The 26392-nt window shown below is 34.4% G+C and overlaps 1 protein-coding gene across 2 annotated transcripts; it reads left to right on the top strand.

Annotated features, from left to right (window-relative positions):
- The first annotated feature begins 5920 nt into the window (after positions 1-5920).
- Positions 5921-26354, top strand: LOC129002775 (CYFIP-related Rac1 interactor B). Of its 2 annotated transcripts, none has more exons than XM_054430822.1 (8): positions 5921-5972; positions 9529-9648; positions 14686-14910; positions 15960-16096; positions 16622-16831; positions 18741-18820; positions 19683-19880; positions 21067-26354. In XM_054430822.1, exons 2-8 carry the CDS (start codon positions 9564-9566, stop codon positions 21131-21133), a joined length of 1002 nt encoding a protein of 333 aa, XP_054286797.1. In that variant the 5' UTR covers positions 5921-5972; positions 9529-9563; the 3' UTR covers positions 21134-26354. The 2 variants fall into 2 exon arrangements, with proteins under 2 accessions (XP_054286797.1, XP_054286796.1); XM_054430821.1 differs by lacking the exon at positions 5921-5972 and adding an exon at positions 7522-7793.
- Positions 26355-26392: the final 38 nt, after the last annotated feature.

Below are 26392 nucleotides of genomic sequence, written 5' to 3'. Positions count from 1 at the left end.
CCCTCTCTTCCCATAGCATTTTAGGATTGCAGATACATTAATGTAATTGCCAAAGACAGTTCCCACACTCTGCACTGCAAGCCTTACTACTTCCTTCACCATTTCCTACGTCATAGACTTTTTTCCTTCCCTTCACATAGCATTGAAGTATTAGATACATTTATCTAACTGCCCAAACGGTTCCCTCACTCTGCACTGCCAGCCTTTACTACTTCCTTCACCACTTCCTACGTCGTGGGGCCTGTTTCCTTCCCTTCTCATAGCATTTTAGGATTGAAGATACATTAATCTAACTGCCACAGACGGTTCTCACAATATGTTCATACTTTACTACTTCCTAAGCCACTTCCTACATCGTGGACCTGTTTTCATCACTTTCCATAGCATTTTAGTATTTTAGATACGTTAATCTAATTGCCACAAACATTGCCCACACTCCGCACTGCTAGCCTTTACTACTCCTTTCACCATTTTCTATGTCGTGGGCATGCTTCCATCCCTTCTCATAGCATTTCAGCATTGCAGATACATTCCAAAACTCCACACTGATCACCTTACTACTTCCTTCACCTCTTCTTACGTCGCAGACCTGTTTCCCTCTCTTCCCATAGAATTTTAAGATTGTAGATACCAAGATACCTTAATCTAATTATCATAAACAGTTCCCACACTCATGGCCCCCACATTTAATTGTGGGCCCTGTTACCAGGATCTGGCTCGGGCCCCCCTACCAACGGGGGGGTCGGGGGGGTATGGAATACCCCCCAGCCTAGAGGGGGGGTCCGGGGGTTCTCCCCCGGGACAATTTTGAAAATGTCATGTATTTTAGTGAGTTTTTAAGGCAATCTAGGTATTAAATTTGTGAGTGGTAAATGGCACTTTTGCAGCCTTTTTAAGGAAGAAAAGAGTTCTTCAATGAGCTTTATAAGACTTAAAATTACAGTAATTCAGCAATTAAAACTATTATATCAATACACAAAAGCTCCATGCCTATTAATATTTTGTCTTTTTTATTTCCCTGTGAAAGGGTTTGGCTATCGTAACTGCTAACTTATAATTGTACTTTGTAATATAGAGTAAGAAAAAAACTTACATAAATCGAGTTTAACAGCTTACACCAATGAAATCATATTTTATTCAGTGACAATTTTCATCAAGAATTTTAACAATACTACATTTTTTGGGATTGGATGCCTGAGCTGCCGAACTTGCGCGAGTAGTCACGGAGAAAAACGAATGTGCACGAGTAATGCCGAGAATGACCGATGCTGTCGATACCGATGCTATCCAATTCATGCTTTAGTACAGTATTATACCGAGCGAATCGGGAAGAAAACTTAGGTCAAAATTATTACAATCTTTTATATTTTTAAAACTCCAAAAGTAAAGAATTTTTAGGTTTGTATCAAATAACCTAGATTGCAATTATTAATTGAAATATTCCATGCATAAAAGTGAAATCGGGACCAAATGTTGATAAAACGGGACAAATAAGCATCCCGAGAGGATTTGTCGGGACGGACCTGTCCCCATAAAACCTCAGCCATGGTCACCTTAGCTATGGTACATAGTACATGTCAATCTTTCAATTCTTTACAATTTTTTTTTTAACTTATAACTATAAGGATTCATTCTTGAAACTATCAGTTCAATTATAAAACCAAACTTTGTTTATTATGGGGGGAATGAGGTAGGAGTGGCTAGGTGCCTGGCGGGAGGAAGGGGTAGAGGGAGTTTGTGGAGCCGGCCACTGGGGCCCGAGCTGGCTGTTCTGCTGTTGTATAGTACATACGCACCTACGCACTTATAGTATTTAAATATAAACTACCTTAGAATCTAGAATTAATACATTTTAAATTATTTAACTTTGTTTTTTGTAAAATATATATATTATTTTTTATCTTCCATTTATGATCTGCTGTAAAGTGATCTTCAATGGGGAAAAAAAGAAAAAAAAGAAAAAAAGAAAAAAATGGGTAGGCCCGGGCCCCCAGAGGGCCCGGGCCCTGTGACCAGAGTTGCACCAGCCCCACCCTTGTGGGGGCCATGCGGCCACACTCCGAAAAACTCGCCTTTACTACTTCCTTCATCTCTTCCTACGTCACGGACCTGTTTACCTCCCTTCTCTTAGCATTATTGGAATGCAAATAGGCCTACCTTAATCTATTGGTCATAAACAGATCCCACACTCCGGACAGCTCGCCTTGACTACTTCCTTCACCACTTCGTACATCGCGGACCTGTTTTCCTCCCGTCCTATAGCATTTTAGGATTGTAGATACCTTAATCTAATAGTCATAAACAGTTTCCACACTCCGGACAGCTCGCCTTGACTATTTCCTTCACCACTTCCTACGTTGCGGGCCTGTTTTCCTCCCTTCCCATAGCATTTTAGGATTGCAAATACCTTAATCTAATGGTCATAAACAGATCCCATACCCCGAACAGCTCGCCTTTACTACTTCCTTCACCACTTCCTACGTCACGGACCTGTTTCCTTCCCTTCCAATAGCATTTTTGGATTGCAGATACCTTAATCTAATTGTCATAAACAGTTCCCACACTCCGGACAGCTCGCCTTGACTACTTCCTTCACCACTTCCTACGTCGCGGACCCGTTTTCCTCCCTTTCCATAAAATTTTAGAAATGCAGATACCTAAATCTAATCGTCATAAACAGTTTCCACACTCCGTCAGCTCACCTTGACTACTTCCTTCACCCCTTCCTACGTCGTGGACCCGTTTTCCTCCCTTCCCATAGAATTTTAGGAATGCAGATACCTTAATCTAATCGTCATAAACAGCTCCCACACTCCGGGCAGCTCGCCTTGACTACTTCCTTCACCACTTCCTACGTCACGGACCCGTTTTCCTCCCTTCCCATAGAATTTTAGGAATTCAGATACCTACCTAAATCTAATCGTCTTAAACAGTTTCCACACTCCAGACTATTCACCTTTATTACTTCCTTCACCACTTCCTACGTCACGGACCTCAAGCTAGTGTCGTCATTTGATTATATTTATGATCCATATCACCGTTTATGTTCTAACTAGCAGAGTACCCGTCCTTCGTACGGGGTTGGAATATAAGTATAAAATGCTTATTGCAGTTATACTCAAGCTTTGCGATTGCAATGGGTGGAGGACACAGTTTGATAAAATTTGCTTTTTTAAATTTACAGTATTCTATAGTATTACATATCTACCATAGCCATAATGTTCTACCATTTTACCTAAACAATAGAGAAAAATAAATTATCAATTCGCAAAATATCACAAATTATTCATGAAATGAAAAACATATACATAACTGTAAACAATCCTACTTTGACAGTTCTCATTGCGAATCACAGGTTTTGTTGCTGCTTAGTTCAAATTAGCTGTTTTCATAAATGCAAAAAAAATATAGTGCTGCGCCCTGTTGGTAAATCTTATAACTTTTTAATGCTTTTTCATATCATAGAACCAACTTTTTTAGTTGAAACAGCTGACTAAACTCTTTAATTCCCTTTAAATATGAATACTCATAAGGTTAACATGGGGAATTACAGAGCCACTGGGGCGGAGCCCGAAAGGATTTTTGAGATAAAAATATGCCTATATGTTAATCGGGAATGTAAGCTATCATCATGCCAAATTTCAGCCCAATCCGTCCAGTGGTTTATGATTGAACTTCAAACAAACAAACAAACAAACAAACAAACAAACAAACACACAAACTTTCACATTTATAATATTAGTAAGATATCTGTGGAATGCTATCAGCTATTTATTTATCTACTGCATTCAAAAGTCAACAGCTGATCATATGTCTTTGTTTATGTGTCAAATACTGCTTCCATAAGAATTACATTGAAACTTTGAGACCCAGTGGGGCGGATTCCTAAGAGACTTTTTTAACGCCATATAGATGTTGGCACTCACCGATATGGTCTTAATCACCATGCAAAATTTGAAAACGATTGATTCAGCCGTCTAGGAGGAGTTTGCGTATTACGAAATGCATAAGAGTCGACGTATAAGAGCTTTGCTCGCTCCGCTCAAAAACATACTCCCTTAGTGGAGCTGAAATAGTTTATTTAATCCCCAGGGCAAAAGTATAAACTATTTAGGCAAAGTACTACCTATATTTTCGAGCAAGTATTTAGGTAAATTGATATACAGGGTGTTCAAAAAGGTTTGGGGAGACAATTTACGTAGTGATTCCTTGGGTCAAAATAAATAGATAATCATGAATAACATTTTTTCCAAAATCACTTGTTAACCAGGTACGACATTTTGCATTTTTTACATTAACATTTTTATCTTTAGATTTTTTTAACCGATCTTTATGAAACTTGGTATGTATGTTAAGGTAAAAAAGATGTTAGAAAAAAAGTTAACTTTGATTCAACTTAAAATTTCAAAATGGTGGCCATTTAATACTTTTAAACTTAAATTACAAAAAAATGGCTGGTTGTATGAAAAAATGTCAAGAACACTTTAGTTAGGCTAGCATCTTTAATTCACTATCAAACGATACCAAGCTCAAAAACATTGAATAATGAATAGCTAAAATAATACGATCTTTGGTTGTAAAATGTGGTAGAATAAGGCTAAGGTAGTCCAGGTTTGCCCAATTTTCCAACTAAAAAACGTAATATTTAAGCTATATCTTAATCAATAACTTGGTATCGTTTGATATTGAATTAAAAATTCGAAATAAAAGTTTTCTTGACTTTTTTCATAAAATCAGCATTCAGAAATTCTTTTCTAATTTAAGTTTAAAATATTAAAATGGCCGCCATTTAAAAAATTTTAAGTTGAATCAATATGAATTTATTTTATGACATGGGTCTCTTTTACCATAACATACATACCAAGTTTCATAAAGATCGGTTGGAGAAATCCAAAGTTAAAAATGTGTATGTAAAAAATACAAAATGGCAGGTATCTAGTTAACAAAGCAAATTTTTGAAGAAAGAATATCCTTAATTCTATTTTTATTTTACTCAAGGAATCGCACTATGTAAATTATGTATCCACCTTTTTTTACCCTGTATATACAAGTTCTGTGATGGTGGATTAATACCAACTAGTATCCCTGTTGCTCGAATTCGAGCAATTGCTAAGTATTACAGGCGTTATTTTAAAAAGAATTTCAACCAAGTCTTTAAATGTTTGTAGCCAACTGTTAAATTAGCAAACTTATTGATTGTTTAAATTAGCATATGTTCTTCTTCTCACTTTTAATTTCTGACAACAGCTGGAGTTTCATGACAATTTTTGTTTCCCATGTTAATCTTATGGAGAAATACAAAACTTTAAAGGGCCCCAGGGCCTCACTCTCTAATTATTTACCTAAAAAGAAAGTTTCCTGCACAACTTCACGTTACGCTCTTTCCAATGACACCAAAAACATGTCAATCGGTTCAGTAGTTTTGGAGGAGTAATTGTCACACAAATCCTGCTTGCGTATTAAATAAGTAAAATATAGATAGACACCTTATTAAGCCTACTCTAAAAATCGGTAACCAGCTGTTCGTGTATTAGCAAAACTAGATGTTCCAAACATTCCATTGCCAAATTAAACAGACCAATTTACCCATTTTAGTGGTTAATTTTTAAATATGGTAAACAACAATAAAAAATTCAGTTTTGAGAGTTAATTCAATAAGCTAAAAGAATAGTGCAGTGTTGAAAAATATAGTTCATCGTGTGGGGTAAAAATGTGCCTCCTCTCAATTTCCGTTTAACTAAAACTGTGTCAAAATAGTCATTTCACAGGCCCTAGTGATGGATTTACTATTAGAGTCTGGCAAAGAAGCCAGCTGTTTGAACTGCGCGGGAGGCTGGGTATAATTAATTGAATCAAATCCCCACCTAGGGGAACACCACTCATAAAAATAAACCTGTTTGAGTCCCCAACTGAGCTACTGCTACTATCTGTGTAGAGGATATCGCCGCAGCCGCCGACCGCAGCTACTTCCGGTAGGAAACAGGAGTACCTAACATATAATTGCAGAATTTAAAATTAACAAAACTTTGTAGACCTACTGATGAACATATTATGCTATTTTTTTTATTTAACAAAACTTTTATGGATGCTATTAATTTCCAAAATGCGTGTATTAATAAAACATGGATATTATAGTGTTAAGTTTCAAACAGTTTTATAATAAGAATATTTTAAATTTGAAGCAAATTATAAAATAGTAAAACCTTTTCTAAATCATTAGATAACGATGAAAGTACTAATCATTTGAGTTATATACTTTCCATTTCAAGGGTATATTCAATGTATTATTGGACTCTTTTTCAAATAATAATTGTTGTTAAACTAACTTTGTCTTGTATTTGTTTATCAATGCGACTGATATATATTTTCTTTTTTTTATAAATTTCGACATATTTTTCGCTTTAATCAATAGAAAGGACAAGTAAATACAATGGTTTTTATAATCTTTAAGTTTGTATTTTACTGTATAATATTGGTTATTTATTAATTTGTTTACAATTAATTGATAAAACAATATGGGTTTAATATTATTGGTATTTCATCACCTGTGACTGTGCAATTTACAAATTATTTTAGGACGACTGTACACACCACAACCCCATGGTGGAGGCTAATTTACTAAATCCTTTGATATCTACGTAGAAAAATATAATATACTGTACATATATTTCAAGGTGCCTACCAAGTGCCAATGAACAAATCTGACGTTGGCCTTATTGGGAAATTTGATGTTGTCCTATTTCCTCCCTGAAAGCCCCACCACGACCACGCGTTGTTGGACTGGACTGGACTGGACTGAACCGAATGACGATATTTCATTTCCCAATCCCGAATCCCAAGACGTTTTGAGACGGCTGTCGGCGGGTATTTACTCAGGGGAGGTATAGAAGAGGCTACGATGACAGCTGTGGGCTTCTTATTAGCTGAGGGAACGCCATTACCGTAACAAAACGGTCGGTAACCATCGGCCTCGGTGGTCTATTGGTTAGCGTGCCGGACTGATATATTGTAGGTTCCGGGTTCGAATCCTGCTGGTGGCATTAACTTTTTGTCCAAGATTTTTTTATTATCAGCAAGTTTGGTTGGTTTGGTTCGGTTATTACAGTTTAATTTTATTATTAAGTCATTACAAAATTTTAATTGAGACAATTCTAGTTTTATTTAATAAACAGAATTATTTTTCCGATTACTAAGCTTTTGTTATATTATTTCTTTATCAGCAAGTTTGGTTAGTTCGGTTAGGTTATGATAGTTTAATTTTATAATAAAAAAATAATAAAATTGAATTTGAGACATTTATAATTTTATTTTATGAATAGAACTATTTTTGCGATTAGTAAACCTTCATTGCCAAAGTGCTCTCTACTACAGCGCTGTTCACGGAGGAATTTTGAACTAAATGCCTCATTCGTACCTCCCCTAAGTCAGACCCCTGTCGGCGCTGTCCTGTCACTCCTGTCGGCTGTCGTCGTCGTCAGTCTCAGTCTACTGTCAAGTGAATCAGTGGTTTAGGTCCTAAACTTTAGGAATAGGGAAATTACGTCAAAAATTCATCAACACTGACTCGTATTGTCTGTGATTTGATTTTAGGGAGTATCTACTTTCTTTTCTCTAGTATAATCATGATGTCATTATTATTTATCGTGACAAATATTAGTGCTTTATCAAAGGAAAGTTAATTTAACTTAGCCTACGTTTATAGTTTCAAGTTTTATGATCGCTCAGATCATCTGTAGCCTATGTGATAAATTGTGGCTGTGATACCAAGTCATTTTATTGTTACTTTTAAACAGGTAGGTTCTCAGAATTACTACATCAATTTGGCCTTGGTTAATTCAGTGCATGTCTTAGTTTTAGGTCAACACAAGATATTCTGACATCTCATCTAAGTTAAGCCTAGGATGTAACATAGAGCCTAGGCTACCCTACTTTTACTTTTACATTAGGCCTACCTATCTAACCTAAATTAGGTACTTCAAACATAAACCTCTTAATATCTTAATGATTATTAAGGTAAGCTTACGCCTATTTTAAGCTTCCTTAATAGATATGATTTCCTGCTTCGATCACAAAGAGGAGTTAGGAATTAAGTTAATATTGGTTTTAATTAGTTCATTCCATTATTTTTGATTAATTTGACACCCTGGCTGCACTTCACTTTACGTCCTACACTCATTCAAATGGGAAAACGATCGATATATTGAATTAAACAATCGAATAATCAATATTTTCATTCGAATGAGTGTAGGACATAAAGTTAAGTGCAGCTGACACCCTAATTGGTAAGTCATCATTTCAATGAGGTATTTGTAATAAGAATTTGTCACATAATAAGTCAATTATTTATGATGTTGGTCTCTTTTAATCACAAAATGAGTTACCGTATCACTCCATTGGATTTGTTGTTCATTGTGCTTTTGAATGAGCCATTTTCAAAAGGCTTCCGGTAATGATTTTAGATGCATACATAGGTAGTCCACTACAAAGTTAATAGCCAAAGAGCTTTTAAAGTTACTGATCAATTAAATTGATCCTGTCATAGAACTTGAAATATGATTGAAAAATAACAATCGGTAGGCCTAATTTAAGGTTGATAACCTTTCACGCCTTGTATGTTAATATAGCCTTCGGTACTGAATTTCAGAAAATAAGGACCAGACTCTTTTTTAATTTACTTGGTATTTGTTCAAAAGGCTACATATTAGATTTTTCCAACACCAAAACTAATACAGCAGCTACAGTTCTGTAAGTTATAGAGCCTACGATATATTATCAAATGAATAACGATGCTATAAGTTATAGATATTTATAAATTTTTATCCAGTTTAATAATATATATCTTAATGATTTTTTAATTGTATAGGTCTACCATAAATAAAAACAACAACAATAACATTGACACATATTTTTGTTCATTTTATCTCGTGTTTCCACTTAAATACTTTCTAAGAATGGAAGCAACTGTGAATTTTAGATATTTATGTGCTTACCATATCAACACTATTGGAAAATGTGTTAATTTTCTTAAAGAAAAATGTTTGATTCCAAAACAAGCTAAGTGCGAAATATGTGGAGACGAGATGAAGACCAGAATATAATGCGAAAGCCAGTTAGGCTTAATATTTAGATGCCAAAAATCCTCTAAATTATCAAGCAAGAAAAATAATACGGTAGTTTAGTGCTTATATTTCTTAAAGTGGTGTTATCATCGTTAATTTACCTTTTGGTAATTGTTTATTTTTATTTTTATATAATAAGTTAGATTGTTTTTTAGTTTTTATAGTTATCCCTATTTATTAATTATTAATAAAAATGTAAACAAAACAATTTTGAAATCAATGTTTACAATTTAAAAAAGTAGGCTATAGGCCTAAACGATATATATCCAAACAAGTTTCGATGCAGGTATATCGTTATTCATCCGATAATATATTGTAGGTTATATGCGGAAATGCAGCCAATACAGCTCAAAGTAAGTTTTATACCATATTTATATATAACTGTCTATGTAGCATATTCCTCTTTCAGATGGTGCTTTGGTGTTCATAGATAGGGTAGAAAAAATGGGTAAACTTCTAAGTCTGCTAGCGAGGGATGACTCTAACTGCTGCTCTCCACAGAAGTACGATGTGTTTCTCGATTTTGAAAGTGAGTTCATCAAAAGATTAAGTAGTCCAATTGAGAAAATTCATCTTATTGAGGCAAACTTCATAATAATAACACAACATTAACAAAATGGGGTGTAGGCACATGCACCAGGCTTAATCCTCTTAATCACGGTCGGTTGACCTGTCGGTTCTAGGTTGGTGTCGAACGCTTCCGCATCATACCATGCATAGCCGAACTGTTCGCTTCTCGCTTCACATTGTTAGCTCTATTACTGTCGCTGTCAAAACGTATCGTTTGTAGGTTAAATTTAAATTTAATTAAATGTCATAACCTAACCAAACTAACCAAACTTGCTGATAATTAAAAATCGAGTGAAGGTTTAATAAAAAAAAATAGTTCTGTTCATAAAATAAAACTACAAATGCCTAAAATTCATTTTTATAATTTTTAAATTATTGTAAAATTAAACTGTTATAACCTAACCAAACCAACCAAACTTGCTGATAATGAAAAAAATCGTACAAAGGTTTACTAATAGAAAAATATTTTTGATCATAAAATTATAAACGCCTTAAATTCGAACAAAAGATGTACAGTTAAGAAGTGATCGCAATCTAAGCGAAATCTTTGACAAAAAGTTAACGCCTCCTGTGGGATTCAGAATTCTCGATTCCCCACCCCTCCTCCGGTGACCACTACCCTCAGGCTATAAATCAGGAAATTAACCCAAACAAAGATCTGGGACGCTGTCCGTCTCCCAACAAAATGTCCCCTGCTGCAGAAAACCTGCTGTCTTAAAAGCGAACTTTCATTTGCCTATTTGGCTTTTCGCTAAAATATTTCCTCTAACTTTAGATTTATTTCCTATTTACTAATAGTAAAATAGGTTTATACAAGTAAACCATCCTGTTTACAAGGCTACCATCCTTAAATAGGATGTTGATAATGTAAGGCACATCATTCTCTAGTCTGGGGTTACTATACCTACTCCGTTCACAAAATTTAGACGGTTTGAAGGGAAGTTTCCCCACCACTGTTTTGCGTATTAGGCTTATAAATGTAACAGCTGATTGATGTATTATTTTAACTAGAGCTCGCCTCGTGGTCAACGACTCGACCAAAAATATGTAATGTACAGACTTTTCAATTTTCAACCCCCACTGTAAATATAACATGTGATTGGAATTCCTTCCATTTGTTTTTATATATTTCGTCACCAGCATGGCAACCCATAAGGCCCATGTTAATTTTTTGAACATTTTAAATTGACTTTTTGTGCTTATTTTGAGCTTAAATTAATTTATATGAAGAGATTCTGCACATCTAGAGGAAAATATCTTTCTGACTATGCGTAGATTTTCCCTGCGATGTACACGAGCTGAGAAAAAAGGTTTTAAAGAAACAAGCTTGCCTAATATATAGATGGTAGGATGATCAAGTGGAAGGGGATGGATTTCTTCCCCTAAAAGCGCCTAAATTTTGTGAACGAAGTATAGGTATTTACCTGAAGCTTAAGTGGATACAGTAGTATATAGTATTTTTACTTAAGTTTGCTCCTACAGGGAAGGTAGTAAGCTCTGTTAATGTTTAAAGCTTATGAAATGAATAAATTTGATCAACATATATCCTCAAACTAGCAAAATATATAATAGTTTATTTATTTTCCGTAAGAGTAACATAGCAATTTTGAATTACTGGTAACAGTTTTTTGGAATGTTCTCTGTAATCATGAAGTATACAATACTTCATTAATTATTCACTATTCTAAGCTGTACAACATGGTTTGTAAAGAAATTGTAAAATTTGGTGTTTTAATGGTCAAAATTGGGAAAAACAAATTTTTACCCTGATAAACCCCAGTTCCTGTAGTCTAATCCTGCTGGTTCGCGAACTTCTTTAATTAAACAGGGGTTTAAAAATTTGTAACACATTTCATTTTGAGCTATATGCTAACGGACACACATATACATACACATATGAATGTTTTACGTATGAAATTTAAGTTAATGGATGGTTTTTGGCCTCGGGAAACATCAAAACCAATAAAAAATATCATAACAAATAATAAAATAAACATTAATTTCTTTTGTTTCCCTAACATAGACTATACAGTCACGCCCACATTTGAACCCTCTGCTACACCCATATTGTAATAAATATAGTTACCACAAAGCAAAGCCAGCATAATAAATCTATTATCCTTTAAAGATTAAAATATTATTAAAATGGGGTTTTACATAACTTGGTATTTTTCGAAATATTGTTTGGTGTTCTAAAGTGAAAGAGAAAATTGGACATTCGCGAATAATTAAGTAGGTAGCACCTAAAAAAAGCTAGCAATTTAATAAGTAGGCCTATTACAAAAGCTGATAATTTTAGACCACGTTTTATAAAAGAGCTTAAACAGTTATTCATATTTTTATATATTATTAAAGGCCTAGAAGAGTTTCTTGAGGCTTAAATTAGTTTGCATGGGCTCAATTTAAATAATTTTGGGAAATCCATTTGATTGACAATAATCATCATATCAAGGCTAACATTTTTATTTTTTCTGACTACACTTTTGTATAGCCCGTACCTTCTTTTTACAATTATTTAAGTTGACATTAGTGATAAACAATATTGTTAGGCCAATATAGTTTTTAAAACAATAGTACTGTATGATCTACAAAAAATGGAAAAAACCCAAATTTTTGCTGCAAGACAAGGTTTAGGCCTACATTTTATATGTCCAATTGTGGGTTGTTCAATAAAACAAAGCTGTCAATAATGTGTACAAGACAGATGGCAAATCCTTATCAGTTCTTATCAGTTAGCAGTTATCAGCCTAGGTGATTACAGTTGTCCCTGTCCATTAACACTTTTGTAACCAGTCAGTGTTGCCAACTGTCTTAGCACTGATGAAATTCCCTTATCTGAGGATATATTTCAAGATAAAACCATAGGAATAGGATTAGTCATGAATTGTATGTGAGAAATAAAATAACTGGTAGATGATTAATAAAACTATGGTAACATTGGGCACAAGGAACTAGGTTTTATTGAATTTCCCATATAAGGAGTAATCTATTACCGTAGGTATCATAGTGAAACCTGGACCCAGAACCTATTTACTTTTTTGTTTTGAAGTCCCCTGAGTCCAATTTTTTTAAATTTTTTGTTAATTCGTTAAGTTTTTGTGACACAAAACCTATAAGACTACTAAATAACAACCAAATTATTTATTTTTCCTACAGTTACCTAACAATGTACATGTTCTCTCACTGATTTGAGAAAGCAAAGTGGCCAATTCGCTCATCAGTGAGACAATGTTAACATTGTCTCACTCTAATTACTTTGTCTCACTCCAGATTTGCAACGTAAATGTACGAAATAGTGAGCGCGTAACATGCAGGCAACGTCGTATGCGCGCGAAATACGTTGGCAGCACTGGCTGTAAATCAGCTGGTCAGCTGTTGTACTGTTGTATTTGTCACTTCACATTAAACGTTATATTAAAAGTTCACTTCTGTGTAAAAATAGGTTATGTTTCTTCACCAATTTATTTGTTTTATGGTAACTGTAGGAAAAGTATAATGTGCAACTCGAGTTCAAAGTACAATTGCCTCACTCGAGGAACCATTCCTCACTCGCCTACGGCTCGTGAGTAAGGATTTCTCTCGAGTGAGTCAATTGCTCACTTTTCTCACTAGTTGCACAAATAACTATTTCACAGTACAAATAAAATAACAATTAGGCTAAATAATAATAAGTGTTCACAGTAAAAATTTTATAGCAATTCAAACATACAACAAAATATCAGTAGTTTAAACAATGGCTACATATATTATAAAATATAAATATGCTAGGACATAATTGTTTCGGAATGCTGAATCACTCTGTTTGACTCTCAAAGACAAGAAATAGTATGAATAGGAAGAGCAGTGATATGAGATCAAATTGTAAATATAAAGGGTCGATAAGTTCGCTGCTGAGTGTGTGTAGGCGTGGAGTCGTGCCTATACTAGTCGTAATTGGTCAGGTGTTTACAATGTTTTCAGAATGGTGGGCATAATGACCCACCAGCATAATGCGCATAACGCATAATGATGTCACTGTGATGGTTGCGCTACCCGCCCGTAGACACAATCTTCCCCCAAAACGCATATATTTGAATACTGGGAATTCGCTTATTTCAAGTTTGCTGCGACGAGGGTATCTTTTACATTTTTATCAATCCTACTATTTATTTTCCTTCCTATATTGTAAAATGTTAAATTTTCATGGTCTTAATTTGGAAACTGTAAGAATATTTAACTAACATTTCAATACTTGTTTACCATTCAGTTTTATAATTCTATGGGTTTTACACATTTAAAAGCATTATTACAATTAGGCTTTGTCAAGGTAAAATAACTGGTTATCTATTTAATCCACAGTTAATTATTCATCAGATTATTAGCAAAGCAGTCTCTTAATTTATGCATGATTTTGTGGGACTATCCTTTCAACAACATGCAACAAATTTCTACTTTATTGGGAGGTTTTTTTTGAAGAAAACGTTTTTTTGTAAAATTAATTTAATACATTAGATGGATCAGAGTTATTTTCTGTGCCTCTGTTATTTTTAAGAATATATCATACATCCTTAGGCATTCACTGATATAAATAAAAAACTTGCTATGAATAAGCACTCATGCACGACATTACTCTAACGTACTGAACTTTTTAATCAAAATCGTTCAAGTCCTTTTTGTGAAAATCAGATTCTCCACTTTATTGGGTTTTATGGGAATTAGGTGCCCTTCAAAATAAAATTGTAAAAAAAATTAAGTGGGTTTGGTACCTTCATACAAAATTTTATCAAAATTGGATCAAAAGTGTAACTTTGTACTAATCCACACAAAAACTTGCACACAGACATCACTTTGAAACCTACTTTTGTAGGTTCAGGAGGAACCAAAACGGACATTTCCACCCAAAACCCAAAACCCAAACTCAAAAACGATGACAAAAACAATACTTTCTCCTACTATGTATATAAAAATGTACTATGTATATATAGAAATAAGCCCTGACCTTATTTTTATGTTGTAGACGCCCAACCTACGGCCGGAGAACGAGCTGTTTACGAGGAGGTCCAAAGGGTTCTACAGGACTCTGAAGACATCCTGCAGGACCTGGCGGTGTACAAGGGAGCAGGTCGGGAGATCCGGGAAGCCATCACGACTCCGAGTGAAGAGTGTCAGAGAAGGGCGTGGGCTGCAGTCATACCACTCGTCACCAAGCTTAAGCGCTTCTACGACTTTTCTCTGGAGCTAGGTACATCTCTAGCCTTGTTTTGTTTCAAGTTCAACCTTAGTGACTGTAAGTGTATGTTATGTGAATACTCACTTGAATACTTGATCCCTCTTTTACTGAACTGGTTGAATATCAGTTATTATGTACATTTATATTTACATTTCACAGAAGTAGAGGGTCATTTAGTTCCTTCAGACTACACAGTTACCCATTTAAGAGGTGATCCTTTACTAAAGGCTTGAACTTGAGCATTACCAACTCGCACACACTTGAAGGCAAGGTGTTAAAATTTAAATGGCCGAGGGTGGGTAGCTATGTTGATGTGGCTGAGACTGGTGTACTGCGCCATGAGTACTTCGCTTATCATAGCTGTGTTGCTGTCCTTTTGAGTCCGTAATTGCTCAGATTTCTTTGAAGGTGGATCAAAATATTGAGAACATTGTTCATGTACTAAACAATTAGTAAACCTTGTACTGGTTAATAGATCTTGAGAACGTTCAGTTGCTTAAAAATAGGCTGAGTAAATATTTCAAAAATTAAGGCACAAAAGGTTTTAGGATGTCAAAAAATGTTCATTTCTGCTTGTCTAAAAGTCATAGAGCGAATTTGAGGATGGTAAAATTATGAAATGGTGGACGGCATTTTAGTTTTCCGTCACTATTTCTTTTGCCATTTTGGATGGACTCGTGACCTCAGTTTCCTCTGAGCCTCCATCTTTTTACTTTATCGTATTCTCCTACCTTCTTTTGAACTAATGTTTTGACTATTACAGTTCTCTGTGTAGTTAATTGCAACTTCTAACTTTGGCTGGGTTTCTGTACTCTTGTTTAATATATTCTAGTAACGTAAGATAATTTCTCAGCTGAGCATGTGATCAGATTAGAGATCTTTGATACGCAGTGAACCTTTTAACAGTAACAAAGCTACAAACGTTATCTCACTCCATCAGACATCCTTCCTTCACGTCCTGTAGCATCTCTATCTTAATTGGTAATCACAACAATGTTTGAAAGAACATTGCAGTATCTTATCTTTGTGAAGTGATGAAGCTTAGTGACAATGTTCCACAGAGAATATCGTACCCAAGATCCTAGGAGAGTTATGTTCCGGAGCCATGACACCGACACAGCACCTGGAGACTCAACAGGCCATTGTCAAGCAGTTTGCGGAGATACTCGAGTTTGTTCTCAAGTTTGATGAGTACAAGGTAAGTCATAAAACTGTTGGTATATAAAGATACAGTAAAAGCCTGCTAATTTGGCATATGTTGGTGCGTCACTTTTAGTAGTCTGGCATCGGTTTTGGTTTCTATTGACACTGCAGCCATCAGGACTTTTCTAGAGATTTTAGTTTTCCAATAATTTTCTAGAGACCAATATTGTATACCTACCTACTATACTATAGTATCAGTTAAATTTTTCATTACTAACCAACATTTTGCTATACCAACAGACAGAAACATAAAACATGAGGAAAAATAACTATCAACACTTAAACTATTCATAGCTTAAACAACCAAGCAACAAATTGCCAAACAAATATTTCCCTAAAATTAGTTCAAATTTGTATAGCACAAATTTATATTCACACAGATTATATTTACAACAAAACTGGATTATATGCAAAAGTTAACACCACAATCGTAGAAATTGGTTTAGTTGGACGATCAAAAAACAATTGTTACAGAGAAACCCTTATTGTATTAAGTATAAAATATAATGTATTGTTTCAGATGAAAACGCCAGCAATTCAGAACGACTTCAGCTACTACCGACGGACAGTGAACCGTCAGAGGCTGGTAGGGTGGGCAGAGGGCGGAGAGGGGCTGCCAAGAGTCCCTGATGTGTCCAGCGAGCTCGCTAACCGCATGTCACTGTTCTATGCTCACGCTACACCTATGCTGAAGGTGCTGAGTGAAGCTACGTCTCACTTTGTACAGGAGGTTAGTTTTATGTTTTTAGTGAATTTCCCATATAGGGAATAAGTTATTATCACAGATCTCATGGTAAGACCTGGACCAGGGACCGGTTTTAGCGAAATTCCCACATTGAGAAAAAGCTATTACCGTAGGTCTCATAGTAACTACTATTATAAAAAATGTAATTTTAATTTATATGTAATTATATAAAGAATCTAAACCAATGCAACAACCTAGAGCTGGGACCGATTTACTTTTTTGTGTTGATGTGCCTAGAGGACAAACACCATCTGTTCAAATTCATGTACCTGTATATGTCTGATAGCACTATAACTCATGTAAAAATCATCTGATTTTCATGAAATTTGCTAAAAATTTGTAAACCCATGTTTAATCGAATCAGTTCATAAACCAGCATGACCGGACTGTAGGAACAGGGTTTTATGGGGTTAAAAGGTGTTCATTTTTATTCCTCAAAAACATAAAAGTTGGCAATTTCTTTCTTTGCCATTTTGTAGAGCTTAAAAAAAAACATATGATTTAGTATATTGAAGTGATGTTACAAGTTACAAGAACAATGGATACAGAGACAATTTTAATTTCCCACGCTATTCTTACTTAACAAACTAGCAGGTACCTATTGCTTCGCCCGAAATACTTTTGGGTTTTATTGCTACTATGAACCAGCTGAATTGGTACGTTTGCTAAGGTCTAGCATGACCTTTTGCATTCATTTTCTCCTATAGTAGCAGTTATTGAGGATTAAAATATTTTATATATATAATCACCTTAGGCCAATTAAAGATATGGGACTACTGATGTCAAACTTAGAGAGAACGTCTTCATTTGAAAAACTAAATGGCCTTCTACCAGGAACCTTTAAACTGACCTTTACAGGAACAACCTACAATGCTATTTACTGAAGTACTATTCCCACTCTATCTCCTTTCACTCATAATGTGTGCCCTTAAACCAAATTTGCCAATAGTACAGTTGGTTTTTTTTTAGTTTATTGAAAAGTATTAGATAGGCTATCTTAAAGTGGCATTAAGTAATACTAGTTGTCCTGAATTGACATATTTGATTGAAGGCTTAAGTTTTTCTCAAAAATTTAAATCCTTCCAAGCATGTCTTAAAGCGAATTTGCTTTGTAGCCTAATCTCAATACCTGTTACATTGCCATGTAGCCTAATCTCAATACCTGTAACATTGCCATGTAGCCTAATCTCAATACCTGTGACATTGCCATGTAGCCTAATCTCAATACCTGTAACATTGCCATGTAGCCTAATCTCAATACCTGTGACATTGCCATGTAGCCTAATCTCAATACCTGTGACATTGCCATGTAGCCTAATCTCAATACCTGTGACATTGCCATGTAGCCTAATCTCAATACCTGTGACATTGCCATGTAGCCTAATCTCAATACCTGTGACATTGCCATGTAGCCTAATCTCAATACCTGTGACATTGCCATGTAGCCTAATCTCAATACCTGTAACATTGCCATGTAGCCTAATCTCAATACCTGTAACATTGCCATGTAGCCTAATCTCAATACCTGTAACATTGCCATGTAGCCTAATCTCAATACCTGTAACATTGCCATGTAGCCTAATCTCAATACCTGTAACATTGCCATGTAGCCTAATCTCAATACCTGTAACATTGCCATGTAGCCTAATCTCAATACCTGTGACATTGCCATGTAGCCTAATCTCAATACCTGTAACATTGCCATGTAGCCTAATCTCAATACCTGTGACATTGCCATGTAGCCTAATCTCAATACCTGTGACATTGCCATGTAGCCTAATCTCAATACCTGTGACATTGCCATGTAGCCTAATCTCAATACCTGTAACATTGCCATGTAGCCTAATCCCAATACCTGTGCTATCATTGCCTAATCTGATTAATCTGTCCCCAGAATACTGATGTGCCAATTGAGAACACAACAGAGACACTCAGTACGATGGCCAAAGTGTGCCTTCGGATGCTGGAAAGCCCGTAAGTATCAATCAAGTTCAGCATTTTATTAGGATATGATTTACTCAAACAACTGAAGTGTTCAAGTTCAAGTGTTCTCAGTTAGGAGTGTTCAAAATAACTGTTGCTGACTAAGATTAGGTGTTTTTTGCTAATGTCTAAATGTTTAATGTCAGTGGTTAAAATGAATTCTCATTCTGCGTACGATTATCCTGTACACACTCTTGATCCGAGCTACTCTACTTAGCTACTAATATTTCACGGAAAAGTCACTTTTTCTTTCCCTGTAGTAGCTAAATCTAACTGCTCGTCAAACCAAATGTTTTTTTATTTTATATTTCATTACAAAGCTACTAGACAGGCTAGACACCCAAAATTACAAAGTAGCAATATTATATCAAACTAAACTATTTGACTCACATAGTAAATAATAAACATGGTCAAAACTCATATTGCAGAAGAAACAACTTAAAGTATTTAAACTCACAACAATACAATACATTAACGAAAATCAATGCTCAAACAGATCTCTTTAAAGTGAACATAGCAATGATTTAAATATTTTTAACAACAAGAAGGCATAACTAAGTCTGAACAAAGCAATGTACTCAAAATTATTATTGAGAACTGCATATGGGGACATCAATTGACCAAGCAGCAGACAGAAAACACTGGAGGCAACTTGTTGGCGAGGCCAAACACCAACTTCCCCCCCCCCCATCCCTTGGTTCGTTCAGGGGAATGCAAACGCTAATGTCGTTAAGGAAAAAATCCTACATGTTCAAGGAAATATTTTAGTAGAAATCCTATCAGGCAAATGAAAACAGCTAGGCAGGTTTGCTGCAGTGGGTGTTATTTACACTAAGATGTCTGTTTTTCGCAGGAGTCTGATATCACAGTTCCAGCGGGAGGAGACACAGCTGTTTGTGTTACGGGTGATGGTGGGTCTGGTGATCCTGTACGATCACGTTCACCCCCACGGAGCTTTCGTCAAGGCCAGTAATGTGGACGTAAAGGGTTGTGTGAGACTACTGAAGGACCAGCCGGCTGTCAGGTCAGAGGGGCTTCTAAATGCTCTCAGGTACTGAAACACCATTACTTTGCAATAGGGACGTCCTTGGTACAGGAGTCTTAGCTTATAAGATGTTGCCTTTTTGTGACAAACATTGTAATCAATGTATTTGTATTTGGTGCGTTATTGGATATGGTCTTAAAGTATGTTGTGTGACAAAAAAGATCTCAAAAAAATTACATCTCCAAAAATACGCAGAAGATCTATGCTTGATTTGCAGTAGGATATTCATTGTAAAAAATGTTGTCAAAGAATTATGACTTTTAACAGCCTTTTCAAAACTGTTCTTCACGTAAAATTTCAACCTTGCAGTCACAGAAACATCATCATCAGTTTCTGTTAGGACAGTAAAGTCTTGAATATCTCTGTAGTCTTGTAGCCTTCATCATCGTCTTCTGTGATCGCAACAGAACATTGAGTATTTACTGTGGTTGGGTGGACATCATCGCCATCATGATATAACTTTAAAAATATTCCCCAGGCTTATAGACATCATTATAGTCTCCCGCAGTCACAAAACATCATCATCCCCCATGGTCACAAAAACAAAATCATCGCCATCCATCATTGTGGTAAACTTACTACTCTCGAACAAATCTTGGAGCAAATTGGCCTGTAAATGTTATGAAAAAACTGATTATTTCTATTTCGGCGTGTGTTGAAATTGATTTGTTTGGCTGCTCTTTGGGTTTATTCTGCGGGCGTTTGCTGGGGGTGTTGGCTGACTGATTCTACAGTTTTGTGTTTTTTTACGGCACTGTGCGGTTTTGGTTGGTCGGCGTTATCTTGTCTTAGTTAAATATTATGTAAATTGTGATGTTGTGTGTACTAAAAAGACTGCATTCTAAATGGATTAAACTTTAATGCGACATTGTAATTTGGCACTATGCCTGTAATGTAGTATTGTTGAAATAAAACGGTAATTTGTTCTAACTGAAGACTGCAGATGCAATCCGTTCTTCGCAGTAATATTGCAAGATTTTAAAAGCTCAGCTCGGAATATTAGTGGTTGAAGTATTTTTGAAATACCCTGCATTTAAAAAAGCTTACAACTATCTCAATTTTTTATTATCCTAATATGGTACCATCTCAATTGATTTGGATGATTGTAGTGCCACTGTACAACAAATCTCAAAGATTCTCAATTAATCCCGGTTCATTTCACTAACTTAAGACACATCTTCTGTTTCGACAGGTACACAACAAAACACCTAAACGAGGAAGCGACCCCAAAGCACATAAAGAACCTGCTTGCTGCATGATGTCGAGAACGCACTGGCTTGAGACGGTGCTGTAGTTAGTGATGCTCCTGTGATAAGGAGAACACTTGTGTGTATATTTGTACATCTGCGTTCCCAACAACCTATGTTTTTAGTTCGTGTAGTATCGCTTGTATATTTTAACTATTTTACCATGACACTTCTATGACTGTGTACATATTGCTTTATGAGCGTTATCGTTTGAGTACTGAATGAGCTTTTTTATCGCAATTCATAGACTGGCAAGTTATTATTTTTATGTAACATAGTAACAATATTAATATGCTTATCTACTCTTAAAATGTATCTAAATTTAATATAGTCAGGTCATAAAATTGACTGTGTTCAAAAACATATTTATATATGTTATACATGAAAAACAGCAAAGGCTTTTTTCTCTTTAATGTATTGTGAGGTATATTATTTAGAAAATACCGTATTGTGGATCAAGTGGTAGGATACGCTAGAAATCTTATTTTAACCTTAACGTTTAATTTGCAATCATGATTATTGATGGATGAGTATAACTTTTTAATTAACACTTTAACTCAAAACTGTGGTCTAAAATATAATTTGACTAACCCAAATAACATGAGAACCTTATCTTAATAAGGTAAAAGATGCAAGACAGAGTTTATAATAGTTTTGACAACAATTAAATACTAGAATGTCAGTAAGAGTAAGACATGATATAATAGTAATTTGTTTTAAGATAAACTTAATAATTTTATCTATAGTAGTAATTTTATTCATGACAAAGTAAGACAAATCTATAGTTTATTCACAAAGTTTAGGCAGTTTGAGTCCTGGGTTCCACCACTTTTTTTAGCTTAATGTCATCAGCTGTCGGCTGTGGCAAACGGAACTAGTGCCGTTCTATTCTTTGCCGTGGGGATTATAACTGTCAGATAGCGAGTGCTGTTTGATTCCCCAGAGCGTAAGAGTGATTCAGAGGAGGGGTATTAGTGGAAGGGGGTGTATTGGGCAGGATGTTACGGAGACCAGGTACAGTTTCTTAACAGGGCTACCCTAATATTGATTGAAAATTAATATCAATTCGATTAGTAAACCTTCATTCAATTTTTTCATAATCAGCAAGTTTGGTTAGGTTATAACAGTTTCATTATATCCCTAAAACAAATTTTGGCCTCCCCCCCTGGTGGATCTCTCCACCCCCATACCCGCCGCACCGTGGAACTGGTCACTGATACCTGGCCGGCACTCGCTCCGCCAAGCCTGTAGCTGTAAAATGACCCTTGTCAGTGTTTAGGCAAACAGCACTCGGCCCTGCACTTGTCAGCTGTTGTTTCTCAGTTAGGGTGAGGTGGAAGGGTTGGAATCTCATCACCTCAAACCGCCTAAATTTTGTGAACAGAGTACAGTTGTACAGTGTTCATGTTCATATAACATCATTATCCAAGACTAGAGCTAACAATAAAACTAGGAGTGTGACAGTAAAGATTTTTTATTACATCTCTATAATACTTAATTAAAAAACTTCTGAAAAACAGTTTTATTCTCTGAGAAAGTTCTATACTAAGCTAATGATGAGGATCAATGTATGGTCAGTATTATTTTTTCAGTAGATAAGTACAACAATTTTTGGGAGATTTATCGACTATTAATCTTTTTTAATGGCTTTAGATTTTGAAAAAATAACTTTTAACTATGGATTATTTTTTTAGGTTGTAATAATACATATTAGTAAATAATTTGTAACATTAGATAAAGCTTTAAAACACCTTAAAAGCTTTAAAAGCTTTAGTAAATACCTGAAAAAGGGTTATATTTTTAAACAAAATATCAGTTTGCTGTTTTGTGACTTTTATTTCTAAATCTGTAAATCTTGGATTCTAATTTTCCCTCTTTTAGTAGAGTTCATCTTTAACCCTCTCCAAATAATTGTCTTAAAAAAATTATTCTTCTCTCACATCCAAAATGCAAAAGAGCTTTAGTTTTCAATCAGTTTACTGTCGTTACTGTCACACCTCTAGTTAACAAAGGTTGTGCTTATAAAGTATATGTCTCTTAGCTTTGTATGTCTAATAGACCTGCCTTTACCTTTTATCTTCTTTAGACAAACATTACTAAATATCAGTTATATTACCAGCAATTACGTTTATAGTCTATTATTGTCTCTCTACTTACAAATAACTAACTATTAATTCATTTTATTTATTTATGAATATCTCTTAGGAGTTTTTAGACCAGAGAAAGTTTAACTTAAATATTTTTTCTCTTTACACGTATTGTATTAGAAACGACAGTTTCAATTTCTCAAAAAATTTGATTGTTTTCTTATAAAACGTAAAAAACGTGACTGGCGTTGAAATACATGCCCTTAAGTTGTATATGTTAAAAATTTTATGATAGAAGTTGTGACTCTTTAAGTTAATTTGCCGCCGATTATTTTCAAGTTAATTTATTTACATAAAATGACAGGTCTATTAGCCATTGTGGTTTTGTCCCTAGTGATATGATATTATAGTCAAGTATCCTGTGATAAACATAATTTTGGCACCCCTTAGTTTGGGAGTTTGTAAATCATCCTTTAACTAGCCTCGAAACTTGAGGACCGTGTATTCAGCTCCTACAATTTAGAGACATCCCGCCTATAAATTGTTTTTTTTTTATCAAAGATTTGTGTGGAATTATATTTTTTCCACTGATAATTCAGTCAAATAATTTCCTCTCATTGGGATTCAAGCGTAAAATATTTTGAAACTATGTTGTACAATAAATTATGGAATTAGTAACTTTACTCAACATTCTTCCTGATTTTGTCTACTCAGGATGTAACACAGAACATACTTAACCCTAGTGATATACTTAATGTGCTCTGCTATTTGTATAAGTTGTGTCCAAACCATATCATTCTACATGGATGTTCCATCATAGCTTACAAAGCGTGTTCAAACCTGCTCAAGTTTTGATTGCCAAGCAAACTAAACTATTTACACTGGTTTTTGTAGCACTTTGTGTTAATTTATGTCTCAGTGTTTGTTTAAAAGATATTCTGTAATTTCTTTTGTTAATATAATTTATAAAATGTTTCTAGCATGAATAATACGGTTTATATGGCTGTCTAAGAGTAGAGAAAAGGATTTTCTGGTTCTTTTTGTTGTTCAATGTTTTAAAATTGGCACCTAATTAAGTAATTGTCAAAAAGTGTATTTTTTTGGTTGTGTCATGTTACAAATCAAATAAAAATACCCCAACAAAAATCTGCCGACGAAATGTACATTTTTTTTAAATTTTTTTCTGTAAGCTTTGGAAAACTTCAAAACCCTATAACACTCGTTCCGATAACTCGATATTGCTTGTTTCCAAACCCTTATGAGTTAAAGTTTTTTTTTTTAAACATAAAACAAAAACATCATTCAGAAACTAACTGTGTATGCAGCAGGATGTTTGTTTGTTGTGGCCTGGCTGATTCCTTTCTCTATTCCTTAGACAATAATTATTGACTTGAGGTGTTGTAAGAAAATGTAAAATCAAAATTTTTTAATATAATGTCCTGATTTTCTAAGTGACTTTTAAATTCCTTAAAAAGTTCAGTTGTCTTCTTTCAGTATTTTTTCTCTTTGAGATGATTTAAACAAAGACGTCTCATTTCAAAACTGATTTAAAAGTTACAATTCTTACACTTATACTGTAGTCTGTAATATGTATTCACAATATTTTAATATAATATTTACTATTAATAACACAGAAATAATTCTATAATGTAAAATGTTTTTGTAAAGAATCTTTATCTTGCAAGGCTTTATATTCTGTTGAATTATTTTCCCTTAGAGGATTCATAAATGAAAAGGTTGATTTTTTAATCTGTTCACTCTGAAACTAGTACAGTATTTTGTTTGGTTCAACTTTACTTTTTTGTAAGCCGATTGAACATGATTTTTACTTATAAAAATGTTATGAGTCTATTGATACTTGGCTTTAATGTGTATGAATATGTTTGAATAGTATTCTCAACCAGCACAAAATAGTATATTTCATCACGAGGGTTGAAAAAACACTTTTTGCCAGTGTGATGAACAATATTTTTTGTCATATTGCACCGTTATTTTAACAAACTATGTTACAAAACTAAAATAGTTTTAATTTATAGATAACTTCTCAAAACAACTTCTAACATGTTTTCAATTTAATTTGCAAAAGGAAGCAAGCAGCTGTATAGTAAGTGATTCAATTGTTTCGTCTATTACATTATCAATATGTAGAACTATTTACAATTAAGGCACAATTAATTCATAGATACTTTTAACACTTGCAATTGTTTACAATCGAAATTTACAACTGAGTTGACAACATCTGATTTTTACTCCCTAGGGGCTAAAAACGCTTTTTTAGGGAGCAAAAATGATACTTTTGTGGCAACAGGGCATTAAAAACAGCTGTTTTTGCTGCAGTATGACGAAAAAGTATTTTAATTTTATTGCTTGAAGAATATAGTACAATTTTTATCTACTTAAATTATTAATTCAACAAACTTCAGTAGCACAATTTTGTTGTAACTCCATTAAAACTAACCTTATACCCCCTAATATTACCGCACCATCTCGATAGATCAGTTTAAAAGTCTAACAATGCATCCTTTGCATTCATATTCTATGCCTTTTGATTGCAAAGATACTAAAATAGGAAAATTGCCCCATGTCATCCATGACTAGTAAATTAAGTGTGAATGTTTGTTGTTGATGTATCTTCATAAAGTTGTGTCAACATGTTGTGTTCTCAACAGCAACAGACCAAAAGTTGTTTTTTTTTGCAGCGGATAAACTAGGTTATAAATGTCTGTTATAAACAAATTGTTATGATGAAACCATAAAAAGATTAGTCTACGGTTTGCTTATGACAAGGGTACTGTGTACTTTTGAAGTACGATATTTTAATGTGCAAGATACATTTACGATAAAATGTAAAATACAACTTGTGTAATAAGAAATGTAATGTTAAATATATTTTAGGATCATCTTTTGCCTATTTCATTGAAAATAAGTTTTAATAATCTACTTTTTTATATTTTGTACCTGATATTTGTACACCTGATAGCAAGTTGAATTGACAACTCACTATGCTTGCCGGGCTGCCATTCGACCAAATATTTACCAAAGGTCTCACCGTTCATTTTGAAATGTGATTTCTTTTTAGAATTAGTTTCATATGTTGTATAATTTTTTGCAATGTCAAAATAAAAATAAATCATTTTCAAAATATATTTTTTGTGAATTTCTTACCGATTCCCTGTTTTTTCAG

Source organism: Macrosteles quadrilineatus, unplaced genomic scaffold, assembly GCF_028750875.1.
Source record: "Macrosteles quadrilineatus isolate MER2022 unplaced genomic scaffold, UCM_ALF_1.0 Scaffold_9__3_contigs__length_116548681, whole genome shotgun sequence".
In the NCBI taxonomy this organism is placed as follows: domain Eukaryota; kingdom Metazoa; phylum Arthropoda; class Insecta; order Hemiptera; family Cicadellidae; genus Macrosteles; species Macrosteles quadrilineatus.
The sequence above is the reverse complement of the archived record's forward strand: the minus strand, read 5'-3'. Positions and strand labels throughout refer to the sequence as shown.

Coding starts and splice junctions, on each gene's coding strand:
- LOC129002775 (XM_054430822.1), top strand. CDS start 9,564: ATGGGTAAACTTCTAAGTCTGCTAGCGAGGGATGACTCTAACTGCTGC. Junction 9,649..14,685: donor TGTGTTTCTCGATTTTGAAA/GTGAGTTCATCA, acceptor TTTATGTTGTAG/ACGCCCAACCTACGGCCGGA. Junction 14,911..15,959: donor CGACTTTTCTCTGGAGCTAG/GTACATCTCTAG, acceptor AATGTTCCACAG/AGAATATCGTACCCAAGATC.